The following is a 24,931-nucleotide window of genomic DNA, read 5'->3' as shown; positions in this document are numbered from 1 at the left end:
GCCAGAAATCAAATAGCAGCAGATTTAGAATCTGTTTTCTCTCAGAGGGTGATGATTAATAAAAATGTCGATTGGATCAACTACATTTACTATAACCAACAGCGTTTTGTAAACTTCACCAGTGACGCCATATCAGGACTGCATGCACAGCTGGCGAAGACTAGTTTTATGACCTTGCAGAACAGAATGGCATTCGATATGATTTAGCAGAGAAAAGTGGCGTGTGCCAGATGTTTGGGTCTGCGTGCTGTACTTTCATTCCAAATAACACAGCTCCTGATGGATCGGTGACCAGGGCTCTGGAGGGACTGACAGCACTCAGCCAAGAGCTAGCAGACAACTCTGGTGTCACGAATCCATTCACCGACTGGTTGGGAAGTATGCTTGGCCAGTGAAAACATACATTTTTGGCAATCGTAATTATTCTGTGTGCTGTCGTCATAGGCCGCCGAGTTGTCTGTGGATGGGGCTTCCCTTGCATCCGTGGACCTCTACAGGGGTTTATTGCTTCACCGATGAGCCAGACACCAGTCCAGGGCAACTAGTTATGTGACGAGGATGAGGACGAAATGGAGCTTCTGATGGCCACAGTCTAGATGAGGCCACCAGCGGTGCCATAGCAGAACTTCACAAGCGGTTCCTGACCATCCTCTCGGAGATCCTGAAGGACCTGATAAGGCCCAGATGGACTTCTAAAACATCCACCTACAGGCTGTATCCTGATCCTGCCAGCCCCAAGACATGGAAGGCAGTGATTTTCAACGCACTCGATTGTGAAAGGAACTGAACAGGAATACTTGCAATGATATCTGTATGCATGAATTGTTTGCCTCTGTTTAGATAGATAGGGAGCCTCTCCCTGGATTGAGTAGGGGGGAGGTCTCCAGGGACATTTGAATAACTAACTACATTTGAGTAGCTAACTCACAGTGAACTGTGAGTTAGGGGGGAATTGTAAGAAATTTGAGCAAAAAACTGTAGTTAGTAGATATAATAAAAGTGTTTAATAATTCATAATTAATAAATCATAATTAGTCATAATCATAAGGGTTTTGGGAATGCATAATTAAGATAAACATAAAGTGATGTAGGAATAGTAGCTAAAAAACATGAAGCTTCTGCCAAGTTGCAGAAGTTTAACTTTCATACTGAAGGATTATTATAGAAGGGGTTAAAATGTAACTGACAGTCATTGAATGTGTTAGTAGACTCGGGCAGACAGCCGAATACACTCCTGGAAGTTAGCCAATAGGAATCGAGATAAATGGAAGAGGGGGTGTGCCGAACAGGGGTGGGAGGTTTAATTTAAAAGTCTTTTTCCCTCTCTCTGTGATGGCCCCCGGACGAGAGACGTGTTTTTCACCGGAGGAGCCGAGTTGAGGTTTTTGCAAATGGGGTTTTATTGTTTTAATATTTCATAGGAGTATGTACTCCAATGTGTAACTGTAGTCGTACTTGCATCAGTGGAATTAAATTCCTTATAATTGTAATCAGTTTCGGTAATGTTTTTAGCGCCGTGTGACTGAAAAGCTATCATTCCACGTGTGCTGGCCTCAACACTGTGAAGGATCTGTGTGAAAAGAAGAATCCATCAGAAAGTGCTAAGAGGTGCTGCTATTGATCAACCTGTGCAGCAAAGAACAACATGGACTTTGTCTCCATCTTGTGACGTTTACAGGAAGTAGAATGTGTCCGTGCCGTCACATCCTGTGCACATGCTGCACATTCTATCATGTTGATGACATTGAGCACATGTGAGCGTGTTGTCCCTGAGAAGTGCATTCAGCAGGTGACAGAATGAATGAAATGTAAGAGTGAAAGCGTTTCTTAAACAGTGTGTTGTGTGTGTCCAACCCTCAGTGCTCCCTCTCTTCAGTGAGGCTTCTATAACAGACGTGAGCATCAACACACTGTTACAACTTCACATGACAAAGACGATCAACAACCACAATCATTCTGCTTCTTTGAGTTTTGAACAAACACAAAAGTCTAAAAGCGACTCGTTCCTCGAGGAGATTGTTGGAAAGTATTATTTGTTGAATCTTCCTTTCTTAGAGTTGATGATGAAGCAGTGAAGTTGTAGGAGGGTAAAGTTGAACCGTCTTTTTAAATGTGATTTCTGACTGTTTCTAATGTTGAGAACACACACACAGTGAGGTGCAGACCAGTGAGAGGATCAATACAACTAAATACAACTCAGTAAATTCGTTTTGTAAAGTCTGTTTGTGTAATTGTCTTTGATTATTTGTATTCTTTGTAATTTGTCACATGATCATTTGACCGATGTAAAGAAACTGGAAATAACTTCTTACAGAAAATATTCATAAACATTCATAAAGATTCAGATTAAGAAAAAACAATTCAACTAAATTGTACTGCTTGAATTTCCTTTATTTTGATCATAAACTTGACGTTGTCGTTTATCACTCATGTTATATGCACTACAAAAACTATTGTATAAAGTATAACGACGCATTGTAGGACTTAAAGAATATACTAAACACTTAATAAGACTATGGACACAAATGGAAGAAACTCATCAATGACCACAACACATCCCAAACTAAATCTGATGAGTGATACTACTGTACAATGTTGTTTGACTCAAAACTATAAGCTGATAACCAGAATAATTAACATATATTTGTCAAGTTTATCTTGATAGTTTCAGTATTTTGGAGCCAAACTTTGTTTTGTATTCAATTCATTTAAATCAGCATCAGTGCAACCAGAATATCTACAAAACAAAATAAAAAACATCTCTATAGATTTTAGCGAAAATGATTTGTTTTTATGTGAAAGTTGATGATCTGATGAGTCATAACTGTTGATTGTATTGATTCTATCAATGAGATGTTGACTCACAGTGAAGTCAGAGTAAAGTCTGAACAAACACCAACATGTCTGAACATCACAGAGAAATATCAGTTTCACACATTTTGATATCAGCAGTTTTAGCATCACCAGACTTTCCAATCTCTAAATATGGGAAGAGTTTCTCAGTGAAAGTGTCTCTGTGAGTGCAGATGTGAGTCATGTCTTCAGGGTCGTAGAAGGACACGTCCCCCATGTCATAGTCCAGCTGGACTCTGATCCTCTGGAGACTCTTCTTCACTCGGACAGTCTGACCAGATCCATCAGTGTATTTTCCACTGTGATGCCATAAACACCAGACTCCATATTTGGGTGAAGAAAATATCTCTCCCTTCCTGTCAACTGACTCTTTAACCAAACCTACATTCCAGACAGGATGGTCTCCCACCTCCACCTCCCAGCTGTGTTTCCCTGAGCTGAAGCCCTCAGAGCCCAGAACATCTGCATACTTAGTGAATCTCTCTGGATTGTCAGGAAGCTTCTGGTATGTGTCTCCACGTCTCACACTGGTCAGATCATCAGACAGATAGAGACTGCGGGCTGCAGTGTTTGGGTCCAGAATGACAGGACTGAAGTGGACCTTGTCCTTCATCTTCTCCCAGACTCTGAAGGACAGGTTGCCCAGGTGTTTGGCCACATCTATCAGCGCTCCTGAGACCAGCTGTGGATCTGACAGTGAGCTCTGGACTCTGGCTCTGGTCTGAGTGGCTTTATAACTGCTGAGGAATGACACGTTGTGTTTCTGCAGGTCTTCTTCAACAGCAGAGATGCTGTCTGACAGAGAGGAGATCTGCTCCTGAATCATCTTCATCTCTCTGCTGATAGTCTTCCCCTTCTGCTCCTCTTCCTCCCTCAGAGCTGCCAGTCTGGACTCCTCTTCCTCTTTCAGGACCTGGTGGAGCTTGTTGAACTCTGCTCTGATCTGCCTCTCTGTGGACAACAGCTGCTTCTTGGAGAGTTCAATCATTTCATTGTATGTTTCCTCCACTTGTTTGTGTTTGTACCTCTTGTCTTGCAGAGACTCTAAGTCAGATCTCAGCTGGTCCTTCAGGTCACTGACTGCTTGTTCTATAGGAACCACCTTGTGACTCTGGTGGAGAGAAAACTCACAGACAGGACACACAACTCTCTCTTCATCCTCACAGAACAGTTGAGTCTCTTCTCCATGTTTACTACACACCACCTCCACCTTCTTCTCTCCTTTTTCTGTCTCAGGTGATCCAGTTTTCTGTCTCTCAGCAAACGAGTCAGCCAGTTCCTTCAGTGCAAAGTTCACCAGAGGAAAGTCTTTTGAGGATCTTCTTTTACAAATGGGACAGTTTTTGTTTTCAGCTTGTTTCCAGAATAGTTGCAGGCAGCTTGAACAGAAGCTGTGGTTGCAGCTCAGAGACACAGGATCTCTGAACGTCTCTGAACAAACATGGCAGTTCAGGAAACTTCCAAAAAGAGCTCTTTCAGCCATTTGTCTTGGTATCTTAATCATCTTTCAACAACAAGACTCACCAGGTTACTGTTCCGTCTCTTCACTGCTTCAAATACTCCAAACGTGTGTTTTCCAGCAGAGATCTCACGCCCTGTAATGGCGTCTCAGCTCTGATCAACAATGCCAAAATCTTCTTTCTGTTCCACTAACCTGTGTGACAGGTGTAGTTATTAGGAGGAAATGCTGTTCTGTTCTTCAGTCACCAGCAGATGGTGTCATGAGGTCTTTCTGAGGTAAATATTTTACTCTTGATTAAGAAAAATACAAAATCCTTACAAAAACATTTGTTGTTTCAAAGTTAAATCCAAAACTAAAATCTCCTTTATCGTTTCACTAAATAAAGAACAGAACTGATCATAAAATGCCACGAACAAGGAGAAGATTGTTGTGTTGAGGACTGAACATTTCAACAGACTCACTGACACTAAACCAGTTTTACTGCATATTATACTTTTCAGCCGCTGTAACAGGAAACATGTTGTGATAAAATCTCTTCATGACTGTGTTCATTTCATCCAGGTGGACTAAATAAAGATCTCACTCTTAACCTGCACTTAAAGAATCAAAGCTGATGTTTGAATTTGATTTCTTTATCTCATATTCTTCAATTTATCACAAGTCAAAGTGGATAAATGTTTGAGCAATTTATTTTGTTAGTATCTCTTAAAACCAAACTCACGAATACGACTATTAGTTTTCAACATTGTGTCTCAGTTAATGTACAAATAATCATGGAATAGATTCTAAAGTCTCTCAACCTGAATGTGTTTTAATTTCTGGAACATTTTCCCTCATTCATTCACTCTCTCATTGAGAAGAATATAAATACTTTATTTCATCATGCATTAGTTAGGATCTATGTGTGTAATAGTATTCCTCAACAACAAGCCACGGATCACCAGTGACCTGAAAGCTCTTCTTAAGAAGAAGAAAGCAGCTTCCAGGTCTGGGGACAGCGACGAGCTCAGGAGAGTACAGCGCCACCTGAAGGAGAAGCTCAGGGAGTGCAATGACTCCTACAGGAGGAAGCTGGAGGCCAAACTCCAGCAGAACAACGTGAGGGAGGTGTGGACCGGGATGAAGCAGATAACTGGCTTCAAGGTTGGAGGGAGACCACCAGGGGGCTCCCTGGAGACGCAAATGAGCTCAACTGTTTCTTCAACAGGTTCAGTTCACAGCCCTCATCTGTCTCCTCCACAGGGAACTGTTCTGTCTCCCTTCCTGTCCACCTTGTACACCACTGACTTCCAGTACAACTCGGGGTCATGCCATCTGCAGAAGTTCTCTGATGACTCTGCAGTCATCAGGTACGTCAGGTACAAGTACCTGGTGTCTCCATCGACAGCAGACTGAAGTGGAAGACCAACATCAACGCTGTGTACAAGAAGGGGAGGAGTCGACTCTTCTTCTTGAGGAAACTTTGATCCTTCAACGTGTTGTGATGGGAAAATATGTCAGTCTACTGTTTTAGGGTTAAGGAATGTGAGTTTTAGAAGAGCAGGCACTAAAACTTGTGTTTTCTAAATGATTCTCGTAAATTTCGGATCCAGGGGTCTTGTTGTTATGTTATCTTGGTGTCTGTTTTCCTGTGCATTATTTGTCTTCAAAGCATGACCCTCTTTAGGCATATATGATGTGTGATGGTTCACAGGCTTTTTCTGTCTCTGCAATACTGTGACTTAACTCTTTGACCAGGTCACAGTGACATCAAAGGAAGCATCTGATGTCTCCATAAATATTGTGGGACAAACTGATAACAAAGGGATTCGTAAACCGGCCATAAAGCGCCTTCAGGGTATCGTAAAGACAGGACACTGTGCTTCAAAGGAAAACATCTGCCTTGACATCTTTTATTATACCAGCATGCTGTTTGGGTATAAATGTCTATGCATTTGAATGTGTCATCAGAGCATCTCACACAGATGACGGTGATGTGTCTGTGAGACTGTGTTCTCTTTGCTTGCAAGCAAATAAATTGACTATTACAACTTTGATCGTTCATCCAGACTCTGTTTCATTTGACATTGATTTGTTAACACTTTAACACTCTTCTCCCGACTATTCACAGAAATATTCCACAACAGTGTGCAGCAGGATGTTGGAGATGTTCTACAGTCTGTTGTGGCCAGTGCACTGGACTTCTGTAGTCTGCTGGGGGAGCAGCATTGGAGCCGGAGACACCAACAGACTGAACAAACTGGTTAAGAAGGCCGGCTCCATCATTGGCTGCAAACAAGACGATCTGGAAGAGGCGGTGGAGAAGAGGACACTGAAGAAACTATTATCCATATTGGATAACCAAGACCACCCTCTCCACCACCTCCTACAGGGACAGCGGAGCACTTTCTCCAACAGACTGATCCAGCTCCGCTGTCACAAGGACAGATTCAGAAAAACATTCCTGCCCTCTGCCATTAGACTTTATAACAAATCACCTCTAGCCAGATCAAGCCCACAACTACAACACCGCTACACCGTTTGTTTGGTTGAATCTTTGCACGATTGTTTCGATAGTTAATTAAATAATCTATATTGCATATATTGTGCATTTTTATATTTTTTGTTATTGCTTTATATGTACCTATTAATGCGGCTGTAGCGAGAAAAGATTCCCTTGTTAATAATGTAACTATATATATATATCTCGTTGATATTATTTTCAAAAGATTAAATCAAATAAATAAATAATCAATTACATTTTTTGTTGAATAAAAGCACGTAAATATTCCACGAGGTGATTAGAATTGATCTATAAGACAAAGAAATCAGTCTGATGAAGACAGTACTGTTGAGCTGTAAAGATTAGAAAGAAAGAAAGTCTTCAGCCTCAAACTGTTGCTCCATCATGTCAAGCGTGGTCTACATGGGCGGGTTTCAGTGTAAACCCTCCAAGCTGCTTCCTCAACAAAGAAAATAATCTAATTTGCGGGGACGGGAGCTGCGGGGAGGAAAGAATATTTATGGACAAAGGAAAATTACTGAAAACAATGAGGGATCTTAAATAATTCTTTTACATATTAAGCTGAAAAGGCCTTACCAACAACACATTATATAATCCTAAAAGGTCCTGTCCAACATAAACCAAGTGAAATATGGGATTTAAGTAGAGGCCACTGGTAGGGAGGCTAACTACACTGAGGAGAGCCCAGGGGTGCTACCGGTAACTCAGCTCAGGTGCAACACAGCAATCCTCTCAAGAGAAACGGTGCAGTCCACACTCTTATGCAGTGTTTGTACATGCATGCATAAGGTGTAGGGACCTCACCACGGGGGCTGAGCCTCCAACAATGACACTCTACTGAACCTGAAGAGAAAGTGAACGAGCAACAAAAAGAATCAAGACAAACAAAACAAACCCAGTTGGTTGAACAATGTAAATGAATCAAAAGAGCAGCAGGTGAACCAACTCATATATGTGGTACTAACATAAGTATCACTCAGACAGCAGGACAGTGAAGAGGTTTCTTTAACATGAAAACTACTACGAGCAGCCACAGCAACAGGACAGAGGCCAAAAAGGACAAGTTGATGCCAACAGGTGTGTTTTAAATGCTGCCACTGATTAGGAATTGGTTGTGGGAGGAGCCAGCCTGAGGGCTGCTTTCACAACCCTCCACCCTATTCTTCATTCTCTGGGGAGCATTCCACCACATGTAGGTTCAGTGTTGATCTGTATCTTGTACAAGAGAGTTTTGATGATGACGGTACAGCAGCACAAAATAAACGTGGGCCTCTAAAGAGCTGAAAAGACTCATGTCTGAGATATAATCTAATCTGAATAACGTCTCTGAGAGGATTTGACTGACTTGGTGGCTGATGAAGCAGCAACAACATCAAGAGCCACAGCAGTGATGGATTTGTGAGCTACTCTGGACAAACAGGACGTCAGACAAACACAACGGGGTTTCTGTGAAGGATCTGTGTGAAAAGAAGAATCCATCAGAAAGTGCTAAGAGGTGCTGCTATTGATCAACCTGTGCAGCAAAGAACAACATGGACTTTGTCTCCATCTTGTGACGTTTACAGGAAGTAGAATGTGTCCGTGCCATCACATCCTGTGCACATGCTGCACATTCTATCATGTTGATGACATTGAGCACATGTGAGCGTGTTGTCCCTGAGAAGTGCATTCAGCAGGTGACAGAATGAATGAAATGTAAGCGTGAAAGCGTTTCTTTAACAGTGTGTTGTGTGTGTCCAACCCTCAGTGCTCCCTCTCTTCAGTGAGGCTTCTATAACAGACGTGAGCATCAACACACTGTTACAACTTCACATGACAAAGACGATCAACAACCACAATCATTCTGCTTCTTTGAGTTTTGAACAAACACAAAGTCTAAAAGCGACTCGTTCCTCGAGGAGATTGTTGTAAAGTATTATTTGTTGAAACTTCCTTTCTTGGAGTTGATGATGAAGCAGTGAAGTTGTAGGAGGGTAAAGTTAAACCGTCTTTTTAAATGTGATTTCTGACTGTTTCTAATGTTGAGAACACACACACAGTGAGGTGCAGACCAGTGAGAGGATCAATACAACTAAATACAACTCAGTAAATTCGTTTTGTAAAGTCTGTTTGTGTAATTGTCTTTGATTATTTGTATTCTTTGTAATTTGTCACATGATCATTTGACCGATGTAAAGAAACTGGAAATAACTTCTTACAGAAAATATTCATAAACATTTATAAAGGTTCAGATTAAGAAAAAACAATTCAACTAAATTGTACTGCTTGAATTTCCTTTATTTTGATCATAAACTTGACGTTGTCGTTTATCACTCATGTTATATGCACTACAAAAACTATTGTATAAAGTATAACGACGCATTGTAGGACTTAAAGAATATACTAAACACTTAATAAGACTATGGACACAAATGGAAGAACCTCATCAATGACCACAACACATCCCAAACTAAATCTGATGAGTGATACTACTGTACAATGTTGTTTGACTCAAAACTATAAGCTGATAACCAGAATAATTAACATATATTTGTCAAGTTTATCTTGATAGTTTCAGTATTTTGGAGCCAAACTTTGTTTTGTATTCAATTCATTTAAAACAGCATCAGTGCAACCAGAATATCTACAAAACAAAATAAAAAACATCTCTATAGATTTTAGCGAAAATGATTTGTTTTTATGTGAAAGTTGATGATCTGATGATGTAATACGGTTTGATTCTGATGAGTCATAACTGTTGATTGTATTGATTCTATCAATGAGATGTTGACTCACAGTGAAGTCAGAGTAAAGTCTGAACAAACACCAACATGTCTGAACATCACAGAGAAATATCAGTTTCACACATTTTGATATCAGCAGTTTTAGCATCACCAGACTTTCCAATCTCTAAAAATGGGAAGAGTTTCTCAGTGAAAGTGTCTCTGTGAGTGTAGATGTGAGTCATGTCTTCAGGGTCGTAGAAGGACACGTCCCCCATGTCATAGTCCAGCTGGACTCTGATCCTCTGGAGACTCTTCTTCACTCTGACAGTCTGACCAGATCCATTAGTGTATTTTCCACTGTGATGCCATAAACACCAGACTCCATATTTTGGTAAAGCAAATATCTTTCCCTTCCTGTCAACTGACTCTTTAGCCAAACCTACAGTCCAGGCAGGATGGTCTCCCACCTCCACCTCCCAGCTGTGTTTCCCTGAGCTGAAGCCCTCAGAGCCCAGAACATCTGCATACTTAGTGAATCTCTCTGGATTGTGAGGAAGCTTCTGGTCTGTGTCTCCACGTCTCACACTGGTCAGATCATCAGACAGAGAGAGACTGCGGGCTGCAGTGTTTGGGTCCAGAATGACAGGACTGAAGTGGACCTTGTCCTTCATCTTCTCCCAGACTCTGAAGGACAGGTTGCCCAGGTGTTTGGCCACATCTATCAGCGCTCCTGAGACCAGCTGTGGATCTGACAGTGAGCTCTGGACTCTGGCTCTGGTCTGAGTGGCTTTATAACTGCTGAGGAATGACACGTTGTGTTTCTGCAGGTCTTCTTCAACAGCAGAGATGCTGTCTGACAGAGAGGAGATCTGCTCCTGAATCATCTTCATCTCTCTGCTGATAGTCTTCCCCTTCTGCTCCTCTTCCTCCCTCACAGCTGCCAGTCTGGACTCCTCTTCCTCTTTCAGGACCTGGTGGAGCTTGTTGAACTCTGCTCTGATCTGCCTCTCTGTGGACAACAGCTGCTTCTTGGAGAGTTCAATCATTTCATTGTATGTTTCCTCCACTTGTTTGTGTTTGTGCCTCTTGTCCTGCAGAGACTCTAAGTCAGATCTCAGCTGGTCCTTCAGGTCACTGACTGCTTGTTCTATAGGAACCACCTTGTGACTCTGGTGGAGAGAAAACTCACAGACAGGACACACAACTCTCTCTTCATCCTCACAGAACAGTTGAGTCTCTTCTCCATGTTTACTACACACCACCTCCACCTTCTTCTCTCCTTTTTCTGTCTCAGGTGATCCAGTTTTCTGTCTCTCAGCAAACGAGTCAGCCAGTTCCTTCAGTGCAAAGTTCACCCAAGGAAAGTCTTTTGAGGATCTTCTTTTACAAATGGGACAGTTTTTGTTTTCAGCTTGTTTCCAGAATAGTTGCAGGCAGCTTGAACAGAAGCTGTGGTTGCAGCTCAGAGACACAGGATCTCTGAACGTCTCTGAACAAACATGGCAGTTCAGGTAACTTTCAACAATAACTATCTTCTCAGCCATTTGTCTTGGTATCTAAATTATCTTTCAACAACAAGACTCACCAGGTTACTGTTCCGTCTCTTCACTGGTTCAAATACTCCAAACGTGTGTTTTCCAGCAGAGATCTCATGCTCTGTAATGGCGTCTCAGCTCTGTTCAACAATGACAAAATCTTCTTTTAGTTTCACTTTTCTCGTCACAGTGTGAGTTACTAGGAGGAAATGCTGTTCTGTCATTTAGTCACCAGCAGATGAAGGAAGAGGAAACATGTTGTGCTAAAATCTCTTCATGACTGTGTTCATTTCATCCAGGTGGACTAAATAAAGATCTCACTCTTAACCTGCACTTAGAGGACTCAAAGCTGCTGTTTGAATTTGATATTCTCATATTTATCACAAGTCAAAGTGGATAAATGTTTGTACAAAATGCACCATGAAAGCCATCAGGCATCACATATCGGAAAAAAGCTGAACTTCTCCAAATGCAGCAGCCTAATCTGCTGACTACTTGATTTCCGATTAAATGTCTTATTGTGTTCGCTGATTTTGCAGTAATATATATATATATATATATATATATAGAGCTCTTTTCGAACACAGGGCTTTTACTTGTGACAAAGTATTTTTTTCATTATGGCGTTGCTACTTTTTAAAGATCTGACTACAGTGAGCGCTATCTGTGCACATGCAGGTTCGTTCTTGCACTAGAATGGACTCCACTATACGTACGTATGTGTGCTCCAACAGCAGAACCAGACAGCCAGTCTGTCCTCAGCATTACTACGGCGTCCTTGTTCTGCATTTGACCCCAAGTGGAGCTCTCATTCTATGTAACACTTAACCCAAGCGCTCCCCCAGGAACTCTGAATACACAAGCAGAGCCTCTACACCGATGGTTAAGGTAGCTGATGTGTGTTTTCACTTGCTGGAGAGAACCAGAGCTGTGAGAAAGAGAACGAGAGGAGGGGTGATGGATGAATATTTGATTGGCTTCTCTCCGGCCCTGAGTGCTGTAATATTGATGCGGTCCAGAGGCCTTGAGGCTCGTCTCTCTCTTGTTTAGGCAACCAAACAACTAGTTAGGTTTAGGAATAGATCGTCGTTTGGGTTAAAATAACCAGGGAAGTGCCGTTACTGAAGTATGCAAGTTACGCAACAAAAACATCAACTTCTCATTTCGTCCTCATTCAAGATTATATGGAAAACATATATTTAAATAATTCGGTTGTCAAGGAATTACTGCGCATTATTTTTCATTGATAATTGTACGAACGCTGGATGAGACCACCCGATACAGTAGAAGTACATGTTTGGTATATATACCTGATTACCTATACTTCAATTATTTTTGCAGTGTTTAAACGTCTCAAACTGCCCATTTAAAAAAATGCACGAGGTATATTAAACTGCAAGCAATACATTAAAAGTACTCCTGCTTAGGCTCAAGTCTCACTGGTTTAAACGAGACCTAACTGAGTTCAGCCAACAATGGATGACAATGATTGAAGCACACCCTTTCTTTTTGTGGTAAATGACAATGGTACGTATGTGCATGACGTATATTTTGATTTTAGTGTCAGAGCATCAGTGAAAGGGGACATTCCACGTAGGATTACATCAATACAATAATACCACATAGAACCGGTAATATTCATGCTTAAAAGAAAGAAACAATTACGGCAAACCACAAACCATGTATATCCCTCAAGCAAAATATATACACAAACAATATAAAAGCTGCCCGTACAACACACTGTGGTTACTGGCCATGATCCTCTCATTCCAACAACAATCATTTACAACCTGTTTTAATTAAATCATGATTTAAAGGGAAATATAGGACACATTTTATGTCATTCTAAAAATGTGATAACAGTAAATGTCCATTCACCATTTCTATTAGGGCTTAAACTCACAATCGTATGACTCATTATTATTTTTAGATGTTTATATAGCGATTGTTTAGTTTAAATAATGTCTCAAATCATGACATCGTCCATTTGCAGGCGACCTTTGACCCTGAGGTGGGAGCTGCACGTCCAATCTGCCCGTGAGTCGCTCTTACAGGACGGGAGGTGAAGGTGAGGAAATGGTGATCGCTCAAGCCTGTTAAACATGATTTGGTACCGCGGGGATCCCATCCTATCTGAAATCCTTGAACACCGACTCTTCTGTCAACCTGTAGGCGGCTTATAAATAGCACGTAGACATTTTAAGGACAGTGCGTGTGTCGTGGTAACGTATATAAGGCTTTACACGTGTCACTTTATGTCACATCGTTACCGTGAATTGGTAGTTATGTTTAGGCAACAAAACCACTTAGATTTAGAAAAAAAACATCATGGTTGGGCTCAAGATAAGTTTGTAAATGTATAAGTACAGAAAACACCTCAAACATCAAATAAGTTCGCAAACTAAAATGTAAACAATATAAGAACAGAAAACACTTTACAAAGAAAAAACAAGTACGTAAACTGATACAAAAGGAAGCACAAAAAGAGTCCATCAGTTACAGTGATTACGAGGTCATATTCATGGAGGATCATAGTTTATTCTTTTTAAACATGACTGAATTATTCAACAGTTTTTGCTCCAGAAATGATTCATTTTTTTAAGAAGAGCACTGGGACATGTAAACCAAGGCCACCGGCAAAAGACTCTGAGGCTTAGTTTAGCAACTCTGAAGAAAAATACAAACTCATGGAAAAGGCAACTAACAAAGACACACACACACACACACACACACACACACACACACACACACACACACACACACACACACACAATATATGTCGCCGATTCCAGATGAGGCGTTTTTTCCACCTTGCTGTTTGCTTTAAAAATTAGCAAAACTGAACTTTATTACGTAGTGCAGAGACATTCAATTCATGTGAGCATTTTGACACACACACACACACACACACACACACCTTACTGCTGGCCGGCCAGACAGCTCCTCTGGACAGTTGGGTTTGTGTCACCAGCTGTCTTGGATGCATTAACCACCCAGACTGGACCGCCCCGCCGGCTGAAATGGCTGTTAATTTAACATCTCTATTACATGTTGATGCCTCCATGACCAAGTTAAGCAGATGAGACTGAGGACAGCTATGTAGAATAAAAGATGTTCACTTTGTCTAATATGTAGCTTGACAGAGTTCTCCATGTGTGTCCTGGTGTTCTCATGTTTACTTACCTCCTCATCCCTCACTCCCGTAACTGTCCTTGCTGGATCCGTCCCCGTTGTTTTAAAAAGCTAAATAAGTTATTAGCATGACGTCATCCAGCTAGCCAAACCTGTCTGGTGTTCAGCTAGTAGTACAGAAGCTCCGCATGTACTGCTTCCCTTTCCCGCGAGTCTGCTGTCTGATTGTGAGGTCAGGCTGATCTGATATCAGCTCTTTGGCTGCAGAATCTCCTCAAAGTTCTCCTCTCAAACGGGTCTTGGAGGAGGAGTGCTCGCCTGTAGAGACTTCTCCTGACGAGAACGCGCAGCGAGGGGGGCCTGATCGTTCTGGCCCCAAGCTGAATCTATTTGAGGGTGCTGATTGGCTAAATTGTATGTCACTCATTTATATCTTGAATCAGCAATTGGCTAAACTGCTTCATAGACCCGCCTCTTTTGGGCCAAAACGATTAGGCCCCCCAAGCTGCGGTTCTCAGAGTGTCGTGCACACAGACAGAGAGCACGAGCAGAGAGCACACAGGCTGAGAGGACGAGCAGGAAAAGCATATATTTTGAGCAGATATCATATTTTACACACATTACTGGGTACATTCCATCGTTCAAAAACACAAATATTGACAATTTATATAATTTATGATTATAATAATTTTTTTTTTTTTTTTGTGTTGCTCATGGTGGGGCCATGCCCCATGGCCCTCTATTGACCAGCCGCCACTGGTGCTGGACATTGACTCATTGACAAAGACAACTTCCTGAGAAGGTGAAGGAGGTGCTTCACGAGCCGTCCTGCAGGGAGAACGTGCAGGAGCTCTCAGGCTGCACAGAGACCAGACCATGAAGCCTCTGGACCGAGCCATGCTCTGGATCCAGTTTGTCCCGAGACACAAAGGGAGCCGCTCACTTAAAGGCCGACTCCTACGAGACGTCCTGGATCCAGCAGCACTCCAGTCACGTGATCACACTGTTGCTAGTGTCGCTCGTGATGACGTCACTGATCTGCATTTGTTATGGGAAAATATGTCATCGTCTTATGCTTTAGGATTGAAGAATGTAAGTCTTTAAAAGTGCAGGCACAAAACCTATTTGAGTAGATGATTCTATCAGTTTTGCATCCAGGTGTTTTGTTATCTGTTATCTTGTTATCTGTTTTCCTGTGCATTGTTTCTGTCTTCAAAGACGGCGACACACAGAGGTCTAGATTACGGTACTTCCTGATCAGCATCAGCTGAAGAGCATGACCCTCTGTATGTATATGTGATGTGTGATGGTAAAACAGGCTTATTCAGACTCTGTATTTCTTGTATCTGAACTCTTTGATTGGGTCACAGTGACCCAATCAAAGGAAGCAGTATAAATGTCCATGTATCTGACTATGTTGTCAGAGCACCTCTAACAGATGACGGTGATGTATCTGTGAGACTGTGTTCTCTTTGCTTGCAAGCAAATAAATTGACTATTACAACTTTGATCCTTCATCAAGAACTCTGTTTCATTTGACATTGATTTGTTAACACTTTGACACTCTTCTCCCGACTATTCATAGAAATATTCCACAACAATTTGGCGTTGTCGGCAGGATTCGCTGACTGTCTATCAGAGCTCCAGAGGGATTGACCGGAGGAGAAGGCCTGTCCCAGGAATCCACAACTGAAGTTTCCTGTCTTATACCTCATTAGCCGAGAGAGAGAGAGCCGGCGGACCCGAGGGAGTTTCTGATTGACGGCACGCGAATCCAACGAAAAATAATTAATTTCTACAAACGGGTAAGAAAGTTAAAATTCCAATTGTAAAAGTAATGGTAAAATTATACTAAGGTCATATGATTTAACAGACACAGATGAATGGTCAAGTAGTCTTTTTTTTTTTATTATTTGGGTAACAATTGTTTTTGACGTTCGCGTTTTCGTTTTAAGAATGTGGTTCATGTAAACTCCCTTTTCATTTTCTGGCATATCACTATTTGCACGCTTTTACGTAGAAGACAGGATTGTGTTATACGGTGATGATTTAACTCAGAATAAAAATATTTTGAGATCGTAGACACAGATCGCTTGACTACAGATATAGGTTTGTTGTAAGACCGTTGTTATGCGCTAAATATGTGAATTCTACTCAAGTAATTGATAGAATAAGATTCGTGCGCCAATACGTGAATTCTATACTGATAGAATAAGATCGTGACAAATAATTAAACGTGAACTTCAAATAAGGTTTTTGCAAAATTTTTCCTTGGGAAAGAAATTAAGCCTTACGACGACGGTCGTATTGTAAAGGTAACGTTAACGTATCCACGCCTGAAAGATGGGTGGTAAAGATAGTAAGAGCGCGGAGCCCTCGGGCCCGATAGTGGATGTGATGAGACAGAAATATGGAAACGGATGTTTAGAATGCCTCACGTACTGGTCAAAGGAGTTTGGTTTTCCTGAAAACGGCTGATTGAGCGCCGCTAAGCTCAAAATGTTAAGAGGGGATTTAGAAGGAAATTGAAACAGATTAAATGTACGAAGAAAGACCGAGTCAAAGACTTAGAAATAAAAGTGAAACATTTGGGAATGATAAAAGTCATAGAATGAGTCTGAGCAGCCCGATGCCAAGGTCTTACCTCCGATAATAAATGAATGTGGGACAAGGACAATCAGACTGCCAAATAATTGGAAGAATGAACAAAATTGGGATTCCCTGAAAGAGGCAGTTTTAGCCTACGATTAAAATTTGATTAACTCAAAACGTGCTTGGAGCAGATAAAAAGGTGAAGCAGATACAAATAAGTTGATGTCCAAGAGGAATGCAGGGGGACACACACACACACACACACACACACACACACACACACACACACACACACACGCACACCCACAGAGGCACGCACACACAGAAACACAGAGATCTAAGAATTGTATCTCTACATGAGACAACGTTGTCTAACATTGACTGCTGAACTTTCGGCAGCTGTTTTGTTTTGTTTGTTTTGTTAATTTTTAGTCCTTGGTCCTGATCTGGGGATTCCGCTTCCTGCTGTATGCTCCCCAGCCACAAACAACTTGAACGACACCCAGCACTCAACACGTCGAGGATGAAGAAGAGACTCGTCAAAATCTACAGAAGGCTTTCCGCCATCCATAAGCCTGGAGAACATCACACAAGAGAGTTGTGTGACATGCAGCATGCTGAACATGAGGATCAGTTCAACAACGGACAACAGAGAAGTTTCGTCAGCACAGATGCAAGCATGCCCAGCTGATAATGTATCAGGGCATGAGAGGAAGCTGAAAGACACTTTGAGACTTTGACACACACCAACTGAAGACTTTGTGTGCCATACATGTGGCAGCTTGAACATTGAGGAACAGATGCTCACGCTCCATGAACAAGGAGTGGTGGGAGGGCTCGACAATCAGCCATCAGGGGGGTGCAGCAGGGACCGGAGTGAGACCAGAGCTGGACCAACGACCCGCACACAAATACAACACCGAGGGTGAGTTAACTTCAGATTCTTTAGATGACAAACTTGTACATTTAATACACACATTAGAAACTAGACAAACACCACTCACACCCACATATGTATTCGAATGAGATTGAAGGATTTAGAAAGTCACAGCAAGTCACGTTAACTATTAAGAAAAAAAAAAAAGAGAAAATGTTCAGACTGTCACATGCAGGCTGATTCACTTCACTGCACAGCACATGGGTTACGTGAACGAGATGCAAGGTTAGAGGAAGTATGATTTAGAGAAGTGGAAATGATATAATGGTATAATAAGAGTTTGTTGGACAAAAAAGTACTGCTGCTGTCTGTTTCTCTGTGTCCCACACAATCTGAGTTTGTAAAGGGGGAGGATTCCACATGTTTCCACATGGTACAAGCCCAGGACTGGTGTGAAGGACATGTCTGACTGGCAGCAAGTCAGACTCAATTCACTGACTTCAGCAATATAGAGGATCCTGGTAATGTACAGTAACAAAGATGAAGAGCCCCTCTCGACACGTGTTTATGCCAACAAACACAAGAAAAGGAGAACGCACAACAAAGATGAAGAGCAACCACGACCAGCGCAACAACACGACTTTTGACTCAGACAATGACAACTCAACGACGCATAACTGTACCAGACGCACCGCAAAAAAAAAAAAAAAAACTTGAAACATGATCTCTCAGCTCTTCGCCAAACAGCTGACTATGTATTGTCGTGTGGCAACTAACGACCAACAACTTGACCTGTTCCCTATTACTGACTATGCGGACAACTTTGACAGCGACACTGATTCCTTTGATGATTTTGATGCGCAGGTCTAAAAGACAGATTTCTGTCTTTTTATTCTTTTGTGTTAATTGAATTATATTGCCTGCTACATTTATGGGATCTTTTATCTCACAATAACTTTTTTTTTTCTTCAGATATTTCAAGTGATGTATTTTCAAATCATACTTTTGGGTAATACTTCTGTTGTTGTTGAAATGTCCTTATAACATATTTTTACTATATTGTGTGATTACTATGTAATCAAAGAGTGGAATGTTATGGGAAAATATGTCATCGTCTTATGCTTTAGGATTGAAGAATGTAAGTCTTTAAAAGTGCAGGCACAAAACCTATTTGAGTAGATGATTCTATCAGTTTTGCATCCAGGTGTCTTGTTATCTGTTATCTTGTTATCTGTTTTCCTGTCTTCAAAGACGGCGACACACAGAGGTCTAGATTACGGTACTTCCTGATCAGCATCAGCTGAAGAGCATGACCCTCTGTATGTATATGTGATGTAATGAAATATGTGATGAAATATTCCACAACACATTCTATCAGTGAAACGATTGAGTAGTGTTCGGTGGGAGGAAAGAAAACCTGGACTGACACAGATACTTATGTTGCCCTGTACGTCCTTTCTGTTATGTACTTTATGGAGCAGAAGAGTTTTTCTTCCAGCATCAGCAGAAAAGGAAAGAACGAGAGAAGCAGAGAAGAAAGAATGAAACATGTTTAAGTGGCGGAGTCTTAGGGGGGAAATGAGGGAACAAACAATAGATATTAATCTAAAAAGGCCGTTCTAAAAACTCTAAAACTGCATGATATAATCCTAAAAGGTCCTGTCCAATATAAACTCAGTGAAATATGGGATTTAAGTAGAGGCCACTGGTAGGGAGGCTAACTACACTGAGGAGAGCCCAGGGGTGCTACCGGTAACTCAGCTCAGGTGCAACACAGCAATCCTCTCAAGAGAAACGGTGCAGTCCACACTCTTATGCAGTGTTTGTACATGCATGCATAAGGTGTAGGGACCTCACCACGGGGGCTGAGCCTCCAACAATGACACTCTACTGAACCTGAAGAGAAAGTGAACGAGCAACAAAAAGAATCAAGACAAACAAAACAAACCCAGTTGGTTGAACAATGTAAATGAATCAAAAGAGCAGCAGGTGAACCAACTCATATATGTGGTACTAACATAAGTATCACTCAGACAGCAGGACAGTGAAGAGGTTTCTTTGACATGAAAACCACTACGAGCAGCCACAGCAACAGGACAGAGGCCAAAAAGGACAAGTTGATGCCAACAGGTGTGTTTTAAATGCTGCCACTGATTAGGAATTGGTTGTGGGAGGAGCCAGCCTGAGGGCTGCTTTCTCAACCCTCCACCCTATTCTTCATTCTCTGGGGAGCATTCCACCACATGTAGGTTCAGTGTTGATCTGTATCTTGTACAAGAGAGTTTTGATGATGACGGTACAGCAGCACAAAATAAACGTGGGCCTCTAAAGAGCTGAAAAGACTCATGTCTGAGATATAATCTAATCTGAATAACGTCTCTGAGAGGATTTGACTGACTTGGTGGCTGATGAAGCAGCAACAACATCAAGAGCCACAGCAGTGATGGATTTGTGAGCTACTCTGGACAAACAGGACGTCAGACAAACACAACGGGGTTTCTGTGAAGGATCTGTGTGAAAAGAAGAATCCATCAGAAAGTGCTAAGAGGTGCTGCTATTGATCAACCTGTGCAGCAAAGAACAACATGGACTTTGTCTCCATCTTGTGACGTTTACAGGAAGTAGAATGTGTCCGTGCCGTCACATCCTGTGCACATGCTGCACATTCTATCATGTTGATGACATTGAGCACATGTGAGCGTGTTGTCCCTGAGAAGTGCATTCAGCAGGTGACAGAATGAATGAAATGTAAGAGTGAAAGCGTTTCTTAAACAGTGTGTTGTGTGTGTCCAACCCTCAGTGCTCCCTCTCTTCAGTGAGGCTTCTATAACAGACGTGAGCATCAACACACTGTTACAACTTCACATGACAAAGACGATCAACAACCACAATCATTCTGCTTCTTTGAGTTTTGAACAAACACAAAGTCTAAAAGCGACTCGTTCCTCGAGGAGATTGTTGTAAAGTATTATTTGTTGAAACTTCCTTTCTTAGAGTTGATGATGAAGCAGTGAAGTTGTAGGAGGGTAAAGTTAAACCGTCTTTTTAAATGTGATTTCTGACTGTTTCTAATGTTGAGAACACACACACAGTGAGGTGCAGACCAGTGAGAGGATCAATACAACTAAATACAACTCAGTAAATTCGTTTTGTAAAGTCTGTTTGTATAATTGTCTTTGATTATTTGTATTCTTTGTAATTTGTCACATGATCATTTGACCGATGTAAAAAAACTGGAAATAACTTCTTACAGAAAATATTCATAAACATTTATAAAGATTCAGATTAAGAAAAAACAATTAAACTAAATTGTACTGCTTGAATTTCCTTTATTTTGATCATAAACTTGATGTTGTCGTTTATCACTCATGTTATATGCACTACAAAAACTATTGTATAAAGTATAACGACGCATTGTAGGACTTAAAGAATATACTAAACACTTAATAAGACTATGGACACAAATGGAAGAACCTCATCAATGACCACAACACATCCCAAACTAAATCTGATGAGTGATACTACTGTACAATATTGTTTGACTCAAAACCATAAGCTGATAACCAGAATAATTAACATATATTTGTCAAGTTTATCTTGATAGTTTCAGTATTTTGGAGCCAAACTTTGTTTTGTATTCAATTCATTTAAAACAGCATCAGTGCAATCAGAATATCTACAAAACAAAATAAAAAACATCTCTATAGATTTTAGCGAAAATGATTTGTTTTTCTGTGAAAGTTGATGATCTGATGAGTCATAACGGTTGATTGTATTGATTCTATCAGTGAGATGTTGACTCACAGTGAAGTCAGAGTAAAGTCTGAACAAACACTAACATGTCTGAACATCACAGAGAAATATCAGTTTCACACATTTTGATATCAGCAGTTTTAGCATCACCAGACTTTCCAATATTGAAATATGGGAAGAGTTTCTCAGTGAAAGTGTCTCTGTGAGTGTAGATGCGAGTCATGTCTTCAGGGTCGTAGAAGGACACGTCCCCCATGTCATAGTCCAGCTGGACTCTGATCCTCTGGAGACTCTTCTTCACTCTGACAGTCTGACCAGATCCATTAGTGTATTTTCCACTACGATGAGTTAAACACCAGACTCCATATTCTGGTGAAGCAAATCGCTCTCCCTTCCTGTCAACTGACTCTTTAGCCAAACCTACAAACCAGGTAGGATGGTCTCCCACCTCCACCTCCCAGCTGTGTTTCCCTGAGCTGAAGCCCTCAGAGCCCAGAACAGTGGCAGAATAAGTGTTTCTCTCTGGATTGTGAGGAAGCTTCTGGTTTGTGTCTTCTTGTCTCACACTGGTCAGATCATCAGACAGATAGAGACTGCGGGCTGCAGTGTTTGGGTCCAGAATGACAGGACTGAAGTGGACCTTGTCCTTCATCTTCTCCCAGACTCTGAAGGACAGGTTGCCCAGGTGTTTGGCCACATCTATCAGCGCTCCTGAGACCAGCTGTGGATCTGACAGTGAGCTCTGGACTCTGGCTCTGGTCTGAGTGGCTTTATAACTGCTGAGGAATGACACGTTGTGTTTCTGCAGGTCTTCTTCAACAGCAGAGATGCTGTCTGACAGAGAGGAGATCTGCTCCTGAATCATCTTCATCTCTCTGCTGATAGTCTTCCCCTTCTGCTCCTCTTCCTCCCTCAGAGCTGCCAGTCTGGACTCCTCTTCCTCTTTCAGGACCTGGTGGAGCTTGTTGAACTCTGCTCTGATCTGCCTCTCTGTGGACAACAGCTGCTTCTTGGAGAGTTCAATCATTTCATTGTATGTTTCCTCCACTTCTTCATATTCGTCCTTCTTGTCCTGCAGAGACTCTAAGTCAGATCTCAGCTGGTCCTTCAGGTCACTGACTGCTTGTTCTATAGGAACCACCTTGTGACTCTGGTGGAGAGAAAACTCACAGACAGGACACACAACTCTCTCTTCATCCTCACAGAACAGTTGAGTCTCTTCTCCATGTTTACTACACACCACCTCCACCTTCTTCTCTCCTTTTTCTGTCTCAGGTGATCCAGTTTTCTGTCTCTCAGCAAACGAGTCAGCCAGTTCCTTCAGTACAAAGTTCACCAGAGGAAAGTCTTTTGAGGATTTTCTTTTACAAATGGGACAGTTTTTGTTTTTAGCTTGTTTCCAGAATTGTTGCAGGCAGCTTGAACAGAAGCTGTGGTTGCAGCTCAGAGACACAGGATCTCTGAACGTCTCTGAACAAACATGGCAGTTTAGGAGACTTTCGAAGAGTTCATTCTTTTCAGCCATTTTCTTGCTTTTCCAAATTGTTCTTTAAAAAAAAAAGACTCACCAAATTCTATTTCCCTTCGTTTGTCTTTTCTCAGTCCTCCAGGTGGAACATTGTTCAACAGCGATATCTTACAGTGTAATGTCGTCGTGTCTCCTTTCAACAATGTCAGAGGCAGTTTGTTCAGTGCTCCTCCTGGTTGCTGATTACAGCTCTCACTATCTCTGGTTTTATTCCAGAACCTTTGAACTCAAAGTGTTATCGGTACGTGTACCTTGTGATTTCAGATCTTTTGTTTCTCATAAAACATTAAGATCTGGTGTTTATGCTTTAACAAATATATAGTGGTTATGTTTCTAAATATTCCTGCAGAAAAACTATTTATGTATCTGTAGCAGGTTCTCTGCTACCCGGTGGGTCTGGGGAGCACAATGATGCCAGCACTGGAATGACGGTTTCAATTGTTCTTTATTGTTTTAAACCCTAACGGGCCTGGCCGGGTGCTCTCCTGCCTCGCCTCCGAGCACACGCCGCAGGAGCTTTCCGTCCTGTCCGTCCCTCGCCTCAGTCTCTACTGTGGGATTAAATACAGCTGTGAGTGAGACAATCAGGATCCCTTCCAGCTGCGCCTAATTAAGTCCCTTACCGGCACCGTTCCCCGAACCACTCCCACACTCCGCCCCCTCCACAGCTGAGCCACCCACGCCCACCACCACATACCCCCACCGCCCGACTGAGGCCGGGGAGCCATCCGGCCTGACCTACTCCCCCCCCCCCTCCTTGAGGGCGAGAGAGGAAGTCGGCAACGACCATCTACGCCCCCGGCCTATGGACCACCTTGAAGTTAAACGGCTGCAAAGCCAGATACCACCGAGTGATCCGGGCGTTAGTATCCTTCATGCGGTGGAGCCACTGGAGCGGGGCGTGGTCCGAACAGAGGGTGAAAGAGCGTCCCAGGAGGTAGTAGTGCAGGGAGTCGACCGCCCACCGGATGGCCAGGCACTCCTTCTCCACCGTGCTGTACCTGGTCTCCCTCTCGGATAGCTTCCGGCTGATGTAGAGCACCGGGCGGTCAACCCCCTCTACCCGCTGGGACAAAACGGCCCCCAGCCCTCTGTTCGATGCGTCAGTCTGCAGAGTAAAGGGCAAAGAGAAGATAGGTGTAAGAAGGAGTGGTTCCCCACAGAGGGCGTGTTTTACCTGCTCAAATGCCAACTGGCACTGCTCCGAACACTGGACCGGATCTGAGGCACCTTTCCGGGTCAGGTCGGTCAAGGGGCTGGTCAGATCTGCGAAGTTGGGGATGAACCGCCTGTAATAACCCGCCAGCCCCAAAAACCCCCTAACCTCTTTTTTAGTCTTGGGCAGCGGGCTGGCTGCGATAGCCGCAGTCTTGTCCACCTGAGGGCGCACCTGCCCGCCACCCAAGTGGTACCCCAGATACCGTACCTCCCTCCATCCAACCGCACACTTCCCCGGGTTGGCGGTGAGCCCCGCCTGCCTCAGGGATTCCAGCACCGCACCCACACACTGCACATGCTCCGCCCAGGTGGTGCTGTGGATGATCACATCATCCAAGTAGGCGGCAGCATACGCAGCATGCGGACGCAGCACCCGGTCCATGAGGCGTTGAAAAGTGGCTGGGGCACCGAACAACCCAAAGGGAAGTGTGGTGAATTGGTATAACCCAAACGGAGTGGAGAAGGCCGTTTTTTCCCTGGACTCTGGCGACAAAGGAATCTGCCAGTAGCCCTTGGTTAAATCCAGTGTCGTAAAAACCCGTGCAGTGCCTAGTCGGTGCAGGAGGTCGTCGACCCAGGGCATTGGGTAAGCATCAAATCGTGACACATCATTCACCCTGCGATAGTCCACACAGAACCGTATTGACCCATCCTTCTTGACAACCAGAACAATGGGGCTACACCAGGCACTGTTGGACTCTTATAGTACCCCCATCTCCAGCATAGCCGCTAATTCCCTCTGAACCACTTTTCTTTTATGTTCAGGTAACCTA

The 24,931-nt window shown here is 42.6% G+C and overlaps 3 protein-coding genes across 3 annotated transcripts; all 3 read right to left on the bottom strand.

Annotated features, from left to right (window-relative positions):
* Positions 1-2,911: 2,911 nt before the first annotated feature.
* LOC306779148 (nuclear factor 7, brain-like) lies at positions 2,912-4,336 on the bottom strand (the record flags this gene model as incomplete). The annotated part of the gene is made up of 1 exon (XM_079270942.1): positions 2,912-4,336. The coding sequence occupies one exon, from the start codon at positions 4,334-4,336 to the stop codon at positions 2,912-2,914; it is 1,425 nt and encodes a 474-aa protein (XP_079127068.1).
* A 5,303-nt stretch (positions 4,337-9,639) lies between these two features.
* On the bottom strand, positions 9,640-11,067 carry LOC306779147 (nuclear factor 7, brain-like; the record flags this gene model as incomplete). Its single annotated transcript, XM_079270941.1, has 1 exon — positions 9,640-11,067. The coding sequence occupies one exon, from the start codon at positions 11,065-11,067 to the stop codon at positions 9,640-9,642; it is 1,428 nt and encodes a 475-aa protein (XP_079127067.1).
* A 10,442-nt stretch (positions 11,068-21,509) lies between these two features.
* On the bottom strand, positions 21,510-22,937 carry LOC306778824 (zinc-binding protein A33-like; the record flags this gene model as incomplete). The annotated part of the gene is made up of 1 exon (XM_079270525.1): positions 21,510-22,937. The coding sequence occupies one exon, from the start codon at positions 22,935-22,937 to the stop codon at positions 21,510-21,512; it is 1,428 nt and encodes a 475-aa protein (XP_079126651.1).
* Between the last annotated feature and the right edge of the window lie 1,994 nt (positions 22,938-24,931).

Source organism: Melanostigma gelatinosum, assembly GCF_949748355.1.
Source record: "Melanostigma gelatinosum genome assembly, chromosome: 6".
Lineage (NCBI taxonomy): Eukaryota > Metazoa > Chordata > Actinopteri > Perciformes > Zoarcidae > Melanostigma > Melanostigma gelatinosum.
Note: the sequence above shows the minus strand (reverse complement) of the source record. Positions and strands in the feature narration are given on the sequence as shown.